We start from the raw sequence: 11,577 nt of genomic DNA, 5'->3' as shown, positions 1-11,577 counted from the left end.
TCGCGATGCCGTACGGCAGCACCGACGTCACACCTCTGTAACTGTCTAGCGCACAATCATTCCCATGGTTTCGCTATGTTTGTTAGCTTACTGAAATGTAACATTCGTAGCGCGGCAATCATATGGAACGATTTCAAACACAACTCCGAGCTTACAATCATTCTCAGCATTTACTGATCATTTGCTTTCCGACAAAAATCAGAAGAATCGGAATGCCTACAAAATTGCAGATAATTTTTGAAAGATGTATAACAAAACTTTGGGAAAGTAAAGCAACGGATATGTTTTGGTATACCAAGCATGATAAAGCAGACGTTGTTGCACCGTAGTAACATATTGTCCTAGATCCGCACTCAGTTTCCTTGCAAATGCGGTCTTAGCGCTGTCTTATCTTATTCATATGCCCCTGGTGCTAATTTAGTGCGTTGATTTTCATAGAGCCCATAAGTTCGTAAGCGGATATCAGATACGGATAGCGAAGTGTCTTCTAAATTTTTCTTTTAAGCATCGTTTCGACGACTTGAGCGACCTTACCCTCGGGATACTACAACGGATGAAAAAACGGCATCAAATGGCCTGAATGCTTTGTGGAACAAATCTTGCGGTCTTAGATGCGTGCCAAGTGCTGTCAAGAAAACGTCTCTACTACTTGTCGCTAAGCGGTTACTTCTATAGGCAAAAAATGATAGCCCATAACGTGATTCCGCATATGCTGGTAGCACATTTGGAGATAGTATTTAGACTGATCGCATTGCATTTTCTAAGTAGGGATTGGATGGTCCGAGTATGTGTGCTACTAACGCCGTGCTTACAGCCGCTTTCTATCGTAGACGCAAGCTTTACACCAAACTCGCGTAGTGTCATTCTTTGCTCAGTTGAAAGCCCTAAAGAAAATCTGCGCTGGCAATCAAAGGTTCATGAGATTTCTTTTGACCTGTAGTTGTTCGTTTGTATTACTTGTACTTCAGAATGTTCGAGTGAGCAAGCACGCTGGAGAATCAAATAACCGCTTTTAATAGACAGGTGATACTTCATTCGTCAGATTGTTATCGAGTGGGTCTCCTTTTTCTTTTAATATCGGAGCTGAAAAAACGCAGCAAACTATGTTTGATAGTAAAGCTATACGTATTGCATACTGGATCAGCAGTGAATGTGGCATCCTGCTGTCATATTCTGCACAGTTACTACAAACCCGATGCTCACCAATTTAATAAAATAACCAATACCGGTTGAGCTGACTCCAGGTACTCGCTAACACAGTCTTGTAGTCGTTTTGCTGCTAGCGGTATGGCGCTCTGCCTTACGTCCAAGCTATCAATGCCGATCTTAATTACCGACACGACACACATACGAATTGATGAGAGCATACAATAGCCACTCAAGTGCGATAATTTTGCTGAGGATTAGCACGGCCTGCTCACCGCCTTCTTTTTTCCAGCCAAGTCCCCCTTGAACCTTAACTCGATTACAAATTGATTGCTTGTTGCGACTGGGCGCGCATTCCGGAAAAAAGGGTTGTTATTGTGAGCATTACCAGTGCTGGCATAAGCATATTATCATGCTGCGCAAAGCAGTCGCAGGAGAGGAAAACAGCCGAGCTTCGCAATCACAAGCGATAGCTGACAGTATTACTACTGTGTATGGTTAAATTGATATATTTCAGGTAGAATGGAATAAGACTCCGTTAAAGCACAAAGCACTTTGTGTCACACTCAAAAAAATAAGCTCAAAGAAGCTCGCAGTATCTGAGATATTTTTCTGGGTGGAGCGTACGCGCCTATCTTCTAAGCGTTGTTAACGCGGTCGCTTTGCGTCAAAGCTTCTCTGTGTAAGGTGCGCTGAGCCCGTTGCACTTCGAAGCACTTGTAGTTAGTCCCACAAATAAGGCGCGGAAGACGGATTATATGTAAGGGTGGAGATAAGATAGTGAAGCACCTGCCTTCGGCACAATTTGTAAACTCATGGTTATTATTGAAGGAAAGAATTAGATGGTGACTTGGAAAGAATCGCTCGCCTGGAGGGGTTCACGAGCTGCAGGATCCCCAAGTGATAGGCACAACAAGGAATCACTCTGAGACTGCTTATGTAAAGTGTCCAGTCCTTTGCAAAAATGATAATATCTTTCTTGGGTGTGCGAAGTTGGGCTGACCATAAACTTAATCATTCTACAGAAGAAGCAATGGAGCGTTGCGCTAGCTGTCTTCAAGGTAAGAAGTCACGCGCCGACGGAGAATCATAGAGTTGCGCTAGCTGCCTTCAGCAGATGGCCGCGCGCGTATTGGACTTCAAGGCGCTTTTTTGTGTAAAAGAGGACTTTCAAAAATGAATCTGTGAAAGACAAACATGACTTGGTTTGTAAGGCGCAACTCAAGTTCATTTTCACCCGTCAATGAAGCGAAACCCAGAGAGCTATCCCCAGAAGCTTCGAGCTCTCATTACCACAATGGAGACAGACGTTCTCCTGTAGACGGGAGAATTTTCATATTTCAGAGGTTAATCACAAGGTTGCAGCTCACAGCGACGACCTTTAAATCCATCTCACCTCGTTTAAGGAAGAAATGAATGTCGCAAAAAAAGTTTATACCACTTCCTCGTCGGATAAACCGGTTGATATACCTAAAATAAAAGCTAAACGGAAGCATCACATTAGAATGTTAGGCGAGATGAGAACGGTCTTTTTGTTACCGAGCAGCTTCGTAATACTCGCAGATTTTTCATCTGTGGCGACATGAAAATCTGAACATACGTGCTCATTTCGCTCTTCGTTGATAGGTACGCAAGGACAGGCTCCCACACAAGGTCGTCCAACAAAGTTTTTTCTACGAAAATCATTGAGTCTCGGGTGACCGCTTTGGGCACAAAGTAGAAGAAATGTGCTCTATCACACTTGTGTATATCGAATTGATTGGGACCCTTCTATTATACAAATAATTCTCCTTACGAGAAGTGGGGCTTCCAGAATAGAGTTGTTGATGCTAACATTGACTTCGAACGTTGTATGCCTTAAAGGTACCGGGGGAGTCGTGCAATCACATTCAACGCGCGCCTGCTGAAAACAGTAAACAGTAGCAAAGGCATTGACGATACTATGTACGCAATTGTACAGTATTCACTCCGATACAAATTGACTTAAAAAATGTCTCGATTACTTGAGGTGCAATTAACTGCCCAAGTGTGTCACAACCCTCTGCTAACGGATTTTCATCATCGTCGTTGGTACCAATGCTTTGGTAGCTTTGAACATTTACCATTGCACATATGTGCAATGTAGATTTTCTAACTGCTCTAAGCTATTGATTTTTCGCACATTTCTACGTGAAAGTAACTGTACGTACACAAGACTGCAGTACTTATCTCGTTAAAGGAGGATAGACCACCAAGGTAAAAGATCACATACGGCTCCCCGAACGCTATGTATTCGTAAGCAACACTTGAAATGGGTAAGCGCTTATGTGCGCACGTTCGAGACGTAATAACGAGAATAACGCAAGCCGCAGCATCGGCAACCATGCTAATGTTATCTGTTTCGACAGAATGATGGCCGTTCATGAGCAGGATCTCTATTTACGGAATTTGAGAAAGACACATTCACATATACCGGCATTATGGTCTTTGTATGCCGTATGAGTATGATGGCTCGTCTTGCTGCTGTCAATGACCCGTTACCGGCAAAGATATAGTCACGCATTTCTCCAACAAACTCTGTCACCAACATAGCTTACTGGTGGCTATTGTCTGAGATCGAGGACCGTGAGTTACAGCAAAATTTTGGTAAGGTGCCGGGCACAAGATTGGACATGTCCATCGCTAAGCATCCAAAAATACATGATCAATCAATATTTGTGGTTCGCCTGGTGATGGATATTTTGAAAATACTTGCGTGGAGCTATAGCAGGGTTGAGACATTCTGCTCTCACTTGCTGTGTTTAGGATGAAAACGCAGCTCACATCTCGAAATTCTTAATTACTTATTAATGGTCTGACTCACATCCAAATTCTCTTGGTTCCACCACGAAGTTGTCCAGATGTTGATTAGGGATCGTCAATACAATTTGACATGCCGATAACAGTCCAACTACATTTTTCAGCAATATCAAGAATATCACCTATGCGGGCTGAAAGTTATGTGCCGAGTACACGTCACAATTTAGAGCAGAATATATATAAGACGTCCGAGACAGACGAAATACACATGCATTTGTGGCTGGTGAGAAGAGTCTATTAAGCACTCTGTCTGCTCTCTACAAGATTAGGTTGTGATCTTATTATATCTGACCAGTTACGGTCGTAGCTAGGTATAGATTGTGACACCCTCTCAATTCAAATGATCGCGCAAGAACATCCAAGATTCTACGTGGGCTTGCTAATCTCATACCCAGATTTCAATGTTGCTATTTGCATGGAAACGCTCTGTTAAAGTCAAGGCAAAATCTCAAATAAATCCAATATCTGTTTTGGACCGCTAGGGAGCCTTAAGTAATTTTCGAGATTGTGTACCTCCGAACGCACATCTGTAAGGTCATATCGATTGCGCGCCGACACTCTTGAAGAGAGACAGCGCGCCGAGATAACAAGAACGTTCGCGAATTTTAGCGACATCAACGTCATCATTTGCCAGTTTCGCTTACTGAGCAATGGACGGCCAAGTTTCATGTCGAACGGACGAAGGTCTGGCGGGTCCGCTAGGTCTTTGACCAGCATCTGGTGAAGTAAAAAGAATGATCTCTCTTTGAGAACTTTTGGAGCTCCAAGCGAAAGTCTACTTCGCTAAATTGGCGTGTAACGTTAAAAGACGAGAGAGACGACACGCCAATTTCACCCGGTGGGGATTGAAAATAAAGTCTTGGTATTTTCTCCAGCTATTTGACCAGTGGTACGTAAACTATAGACGAGCACAGCCCGAGTGTATGCACTAAAATTAGCTATTCATCAATATCAACAAGTGCGTATTTAGCACCCGCGACTGTTTAATCTAGGTATATTCGTGGTGAAACGGATTGCTCCCGCAGATATAACCGATATTGCAGATTGGTGAATGCCTCTTCGCCAAAAGGACTCAAGAAAGTCGCTTGGTCTGACCAGCTACTCGCATGAGTAATATGCTAATGTGCCAATATAAAGCATCTCTCACCAATCGGAAACAGGATGTCTACATGGTGGTGTGTGGCAGAGGAGGCGGCCTTTAAGGCTGTAAAAAGCCACATGGGTGGGTCTTACGAAGCCAAATCGGCTAATGACTGTCGTCTGAGATGCCCTAGCCGATGCCAAGAATAACTGTACTCTTTTTTAAGCTAATTCAAATGGTCTTCAAACTCTTATTGTGTTTGAGTCTCGCCAGTATTTAAGCGATAGGGAAGAACCAAAGAGTCAATTTCAAAGAGAGAATATGATCTGGTCGTATTTAGGGTACACCATTTGGGGGTGAGGCCGTTTTTAACCGCTGATATTTTTTGGCCACGCGGGATTTCCAGGAGTAAAAATCTATGAGCTAAAAATTGCTATCGTGGAGCAGTTTGAGTGCTCATTTACCTACCCACTCCAATTTGAGCGGAACGCCCACACATATACACGTGTACAACCTCTGTCTCGGTGGATCCTAAGACTTCCGATAAACCGAATTAATGATCATGACGTAAGCTTGCATACGAGCAAATTCGGCTTGTTGAGCCGGGTATAGATTATCAGTAACAAATTGGAAGTCATTGTTGGCTCCGCGGTGTAACACCCCATCGCAAAGAACGGACACGGAGGTTTCGACTCATGCAGAGGTGGGAAGGAGCATATATAGCGCCTCAGCCTCAACAATTTTGCTGGGGGATAATAATATCTTATTGAGACTCGGAGACTCGCTGTGACCGTTCTTACCCGAGTATGGCTCGTAGGACGTCAACGACAGAGCTGCACCGTGTACGCGGACACGGTAGGCCTCGAACATAGAGCGAAGCTCAGGTATACCAAAGTTAAGTACCACTGATATGGCTGAGGGTGATGGAACTCTGTAAAGAAACAATTTGTGGGCTCTAGCTCATGCTACGCATTTCAAAGATTTTAGTTTTGTAGAAACTTAATAATATTCGTCTAGTATTAATTCAAGCTACTTCTTAATCAAATGTCACGCTAAGGACTAGTACCTCGTTACCTGAGCGGCTAGCTGGTAGTGTACATAGCCGATCTCTGTGCGCCTAGTATCGCAGATTTGTAGAGTCAAAGCTTACTTTGTGTCAGTTGCAAGGCAGCCCCTTGCCGTTGTAGTCGATTTAAACGGATTGTCATTTTGCTTTGAGACACTATCAGCAGATTGAAACCATGTCGCTGGTCTCGGTTGAAGAGTAGCTGATCTATAGGGAATCTGCTTCGTCTCCAAAAGAGGTAAAAGGTCATGGCACGCCTTAAGCGTCAATAGCTTTTTTAAATCATGGGCTACATCTCCTATTGGGCATCATTTAAGAGATCACAATTCTTGCACTTTTGTGAGTATCGATATAATACGTGAAAACCTGATTGTTCTTAAAGTAAAAACGTTGACAGTCTGTACATACTTCCGTTGTCATTAGAAACGGACGACCCGTTGAGTAGCACTCAAGGGCATTTCGTAACTTGCGGCCATTAGCACTTCTGCTTTCAATGCCTCTTCCCCTCGACGTCAACCCCGAGGCTGTGCGACCAAGTACACACACCGTCCCGGACGATGGGATACATGTACTAGTCACCAAATCGCCAACGCCTGTACCGATACCTAACGACAGCAGCGACGGGGAGCTATTCGAGACGCCCGCTAGGTCTGCGTCTTCAATCAAATCGGACGAAGTGCGTGAGCTAGAAACCCAATTAGTTAAGCGTTGCCAGCTTGAGGACTTCACACCCTTTGCTCGCTGCCACCTTTGGAAGCTAATGATGTCCTTTTACGACCGCCAGGGCGTGGAGTCTTGGGCCCAAGGCATTGTACCGCACTTCATCACGTCTAATACTTTTATCGCTAAGCGATATATCAATGTCTTGAGTGCATACATACGAGACGCTCTGAAGCCTGGATCGGCATCACCAGTGAGTACCATGGAGCCGTTTTACATCGTTGAACTTGGTGCTGGTTCTGGTAAATTCAGTTTTTATTTTTTAAGAGCACTTACACAATTGGAGGTGAGTTTATGCAATTGAAAACCTGTATCACCATGGAACACTCGCAATTAGTCTTACACTATTGATGACTTTGAACAGAGCGTACTTGACTTTCCATTGGATAAGATACGCTACATTATGACGGACTTCACAGAACAAAATTTTATCTTTTGGAAGTCTCATCCTGCTCTTGTGCCATTTATGAAACGTGGAATTGTGGACTTTGCAATTTTTGACGCCACCACAGACACCGAGTTGCGATTGCACTCGTCTGGCCAAGTCATTGGTCCCGCTGAGCTAAGTAATCCGTTGTGCTTGATTGCAAACTACCTCTTTGATACGCTATACCACGACCTCTTTCAAGTGGATAGAGGGGTTCTGAAGGAAGGACTGATTAGTGTTGGATCGAAGCGCGCAGAGGAACCTGATCCACTTGACCCTGAAATCATTAAACGCTTAGATAACCACTTCAAGTACGAACAGATCGACGAAGTGTATTATGGTGAGACAAGACCACACTGCAACAACATTTTGAAATGGTACCACGAGTACTTTGATCCAGCATCAATAGGTGCTACACTATTGGTCCCCATTGGAGCTTTGTCAGCAATCGAGCGTCTAGCAGCTCTGTCGAAGAATGGACTTGTTGTGCTTTCTGGTGATAAGGGGCACAGCAATCCTGACCATTTTAGCGGCATCAGCGACCCTCATATCGCCGTGCATGGCAGCTTTTCAGTTATGGTCAATTACCATGCTATTGGTGTGTATTTTGCAAGTCGTGGTGGATTCGCATTGCATAGTCCTGAGGAAGAAGCTAGTTTAAAAGTGTCCGCCTTTGTGCTTCCAGCAAATGCATTGGGTGAAAATGAAGCAAATGACTCTGTTATGATTAAGTTATATGCAGACGGACTAGACAAGTCCTTTTCGAAGCGCAGCCTTCATTTTCCGTACCTCTCGGCAGCGTTTGCAAATGAGATTGTGTCTTTTGGACCCAATGACTTCTTTGTGATGCAGAAAACTACGAAAGAAGATGCCAAAGCACCGTCGCTCAAGGCGATTCTTGCCTTGATGAAACTGAGCGGGTGGGATCCTGACGTTTTTTACAAGTTCCGAGATATTCTTTTGGATCAGTCACCGACTGCTTCAGCAAAACTTAAGCAAGACGTGATGTACGGCATTCCACTTGTCTGGAAGAATTACTATGCTCTTGACAAAGAAAAAGATATTGCCTTTGAAATTGGCCGTCTCTTTTACGGATTGCACGAGTATGACAGTGCGTTGGCGTACTATTCACTGTCTGCACGTGAAATGGGCAAGCACCACGTCACGAGTCATAACATGGGTCTGTGTTATTACAGTAAGAAACAGCTAAAGCTGGCTGCAACATGTTTTGAAGAGGCCTACGCACTCAACAATCTGTACCAAAAAGCGGCTACCTGGCTCCAGCGTGTAAACAAGGAGTTAGGCATTGAAGGTGACAGTATTAGTGCTGTATCTTGTCAGACTACTGTTCAGCCCCTTACAAGGAGTACCGAAAGCGTTGCTAATATTCCGCTTACATCACAAAGTTTTTTGCCTTGACCGACCACGGAATGAAAAGATATGCTCGCCTGTTGGATCGTTGGCGTCGACATTTCGTAAATATATATTCAGCTTGCATCTGCGCCATCAAACGCAGGCTGTAGCTGCTATTTTTACACAATGAACGGTTATTTGCTAGAATATTTACCTACTAAAGATAACAGATTTACTGTTCGCATAGCGTCGCGACTGAGCAAGCTATTCACGATATTTATTGCTGTAAGTGTTGCTCAAATAAAGCAAATATTTAATCTTACTGGCTAAAGAACATATGACGCGCCTGATCAGTCGAGCGAGACACCAATGGTCTATGTTATTCCTCTTGGGCCTCGAGTCTGAATATGCCCGACAGCGATGGCATTGTCTGGTAAATCACCATTCGATCGTTCACTTATACTGAATAGCAGCAGCGTCACCTGTGATCTGCCAAGCAATCATTTTCCGATCGTTGCCAGCTGAAAAAAACGTATTGCTTGGACCAGTAGTTATGCGTCGTACCGCATCTTGGTGGCCACGATTCAAACTAGCGCCAAGAGTCGTTTTGTACGCAAACGAAGGCAACTCTTTGACTGCAATAGTGCCATCCTGCAAGCACAATATAGCACAATGAGTTTACAACTTTCACATGCAAAGTGACATAAAGCAGTGACATACCACCATGCCAATTAGAAGGATCGGTGCTTGAGCAGCATCTTGCGTACCGCAAAGCGCAGTGACCTGCGAGTCCTGCGTCTCCTTGAAAAGCTGCTGAAACGGTGGAGTAAGACTCCAGACGATAACCTCACAATCTAATCCACCACTAATCAGAAACGTCTCGTTACCATTCACCCAAAACTCGAGGTCCATCACAGCATCTATGTGACCATTTTCCTCGGCAGACAGGACCTTCACGCATTGATATGTCGCCAAGTCCCAAAGTCGAATTGTTGAGTCTACACTCGCTGAGGCCAAAATGGAAGCGCCCCCAACTGCAAATGTCTTCAGTCGCGTCACTCCACGCACATGTCGATCCATGACACCAAGACACTTAAATTGATTCGTGGCTGTATCCAATTGCCAGTATCGGATTGAACCGTCGGCACTGCCACTAAAAAGCGTGGCATTGCCCATCGGGTCAGTCGCTATTGCCACCGCCTGTACATTCATAGTATGTGCAAAAGGTGTACCATCCAATGCTGCGAACTCGAAGGGTGGAATTTGCGGATTTTCAAGGTTCCATCCTCGCATCATGCCTACCGACACCTTGGGGTTAAACGGAAAGCGGCCTTCGAAGCCCGCAAAGAGAAAAGGGCCACAAAGAACGAGTGATGTAACTCCTTCCATATGTGGTGATTTGTCTCTGTTATCTTTCCTGCCTCCATTGTTGTTGCTAGCTTTGGCCGACGGCGGCAACACGTCCTGCACGCTTATAGTGGTGATTTCCTGCCAGGTCGCGCAATCCCAAAGCTTAATACAGGCGTCCGCTGCACAAGTAAATAGTTGCTGCCGCTCTGTCCACATAACCACATCCTTGATGGATCCACTGTGACCACGCGTTTCACCGATGGTCTTGACAAAGTGTGGATAGCGGCATGGTCGACCTCCTGACGTCTGCTCAAATTCACACTTGCCACCGTCCATGAAACGCCGGCATACCTCATTGCCCACCGATGACCCACTACCAAATCCACCTCGTCCACCACCGTATCCTCCCCGTCCACCTCGATTGCCACGGCTGCGCCCACCAAAGCCTTCTCCTCGCCGATTTTTGTAGCTCATGATATATTTTGCCTCTCTTTATCTCTTATTTTTTGCTTCCGTTTCGTACGTAAGCGAATATCTAGTTATACAAGAAATGATGCTTGAATCTTATCCTGAGGGGTGTCTACTGAAAAACGAAGCTTCAATTCGACCCAGTTCTTGAAAGAAAGCGACTCCCTAAAAAGAGTTTGGCACACAGTCCAGGGATGTTGGTCGTGAATATCATCGACCCAAGCCGAGCGGAGCCGCGGAAAGTCCTGACCAATTTAGGAGGCATTTACAGAACACGACTTTTGTAAAACACAGCACTCCACAAATGCATTCAGGACAACAAATACGGACATGATATTCGTGCGCCTTGCGACGTAAGAATGTCTGAAATCTGCTCAAGCCTCCTGTGAAGGTTCGTGTTTGTGTGAGAGTTAGTGTTTGAAATTGTGAGGCCTTGTCTCTTCATAGGCTTAGAATACCAATCCGATCTCATTCCAAGTATTGCGTGCCCTGAGCGTCATAAATAAATATCTACTGAAACTTAAAGTGCCATTCATTTTCTCTATGCAAAGCCTACGTAATTCATAAACGCATCTCTGCTAGGAAGCAGAAGCGAATTTTGCGTCGGGCAGAACCTGTGATAGTTTCGACGAAGGACGATAGGAATATCTTAGTTGATTAGCTACTATATTATTTAGTGCGGCAGCGCAGCTTGGAAGCAGGAGCGGCAGCGAGTCACTGTTCCTCGATAAGACAGAAAGTGCAGCGGGGCTGCCGTAGCTTAGCGCTTGAGGAAGCGTACTTGAGGTCACCGACCTTTCGTTCTTTACAAGAACCAATACGAGTGTAGCGGATCGCAATCCGTTAATTCCAAGAGTAGCAAATACCTTAACCAAGGCTATAAAAATCTTCGGTGTAAAATTCAAAACTAGTTTCTATTTATTTTTATCTGCGGCTAAACCGCCTAATTTTGAATGTATAGATTTTCCTAAATATATATAGCAAAATCTAAATACATGCACAACTACTGACTACCTAGCCACATACCGTATTCTTAATTGGGTGCAGTCACACCATGCACATCTCGTGTGACACACACCCCTGTTACCAGGGTTTGTCTAACCCCGATACACTCTCCCCTGTAAAGAA

General features: G+C 44.6%; 5 protein-coding genes across 5 annotated transcripts; 3 read left to right on the top strand and 2 right to left on the bottom strand.

Annotated features, from left to right (window-relative positions):
• Nucleotides 1–775: 775 nt before the first annotated feature.
• PHALS_03263 (uncharacterized protein) lies at nucleotides 776–1,016 on the top strand (the record flags this gene model as incomplete). Its single annotated transcript, XM_024717536.1, has 2 exons — nucleotides 776–913; nucleotides 969–1,016. The coding sequence occupies 2 exons, from the start codon at nucleotides 776–778 to the stop codon at nucleotides 1,014–1,016; spliced, it is 186 nt and encodes a 61-aa protein (XP_024583025.1).
• A 3,334-nt stretch (nucleotides 1,017–4,350) lies between these two features.
• Nucleotides 4,351–4,701, bottom strand: PHALS_03262 (uncharacterized protein; the record flags this gene model as incomplete). Its single annotated transcript, XM_024717535.1, has 2 exons — nucleotides 4,351–4,410; nucleotides 4,498–4,701. The coding sequence occupies 2 exons, from the start codon at nucleotides 4,699–4,701 to the stop codon at nucleotides 4,351–4,353; spliced, it is 264 nt and encodes an 87-aa protein (XP_024583024.1).
• Nucleotides 4,702–5,145: 444 nt separating this feature from the next.
• Nucleotides 5,146–5,425, top strand: PHALS_03261 (uncharacterized protein; the record flags this gene model as incomplete). Its single annotated transcript, XM_024717533.1, has 2 exons — nucleotides 5,146–5,206; nucleotides 5,292–5,425. 2 exons carry the CDS (start codon nucleotides 5,146–5,148, stop codon nucleotides 5,423–5,425), a joined length of 195 nt encoding a protein of 64 aa, XP_024583023.1.
• Nucleotides 5,426–6,624: 1,199 nt separating this feature from the next.
• On the top strand, nucleotides 6,625–8,697 carry PHALS_03260 (Tetratricopeptide TPR1; the record flags this gene model as incomplete). The annotated part of the gene is made up of 2 exons (XM_024717532.1): nucleotides 6,625–7,137; nucleotides 7,216–8,697. 2 exons carry the CDS (start codon nucleotides 6,625–6,627, stop codon nucleotides 8,695–8,697), a joined length of 1,995 nt encoding a protein of 664 aa, XP_024583022.1.
• A 308-nt stretch (nucleotides 8,698–9,005) lies between these two features.
• Nucleotides 9,006–10,455, bottom strand: PHALS_03259 (Cdc4 and related F-box and WD-40 proteins; the record flags this gene model as incomplete). Its single annotated transcript, XM_024717531.1, has 3 exons — nucleotides 9,006–9,113; nucleotides 9,196–9,282; nucleotides 9,352–10,455. The coding sequence occupies 3 exons, from the start codon at nucleotides 10,453–10,455 to the stop codon at nucleotides 9,006–9,008; spliced, it is 1,299 nt and encodes a 432-aa protein (XP_024583021.1).
• Nucleotides 10,456–11,577: the final 1,122 nt, after the last annotated feature.

This window comes from Plasmopara halstedii, assembly GCF_900000015.1.
Source record: "Plasmopara halstedii genome assembly, contig: Scaffold_2121, whole genome shotgun sequence".
In the NCBI taxonomy this organism is placed as follows: Eukaryota; Oomycota; class Peronosporomycetes; order Peronosporales; family Peronosporaceae; genus Plasmopara; species Plasmopara halstedii.
Note: the sequence above shows the minus strand (reverse complement) of the source record. Positions and strands in the feature narration are given on the sequence as shown.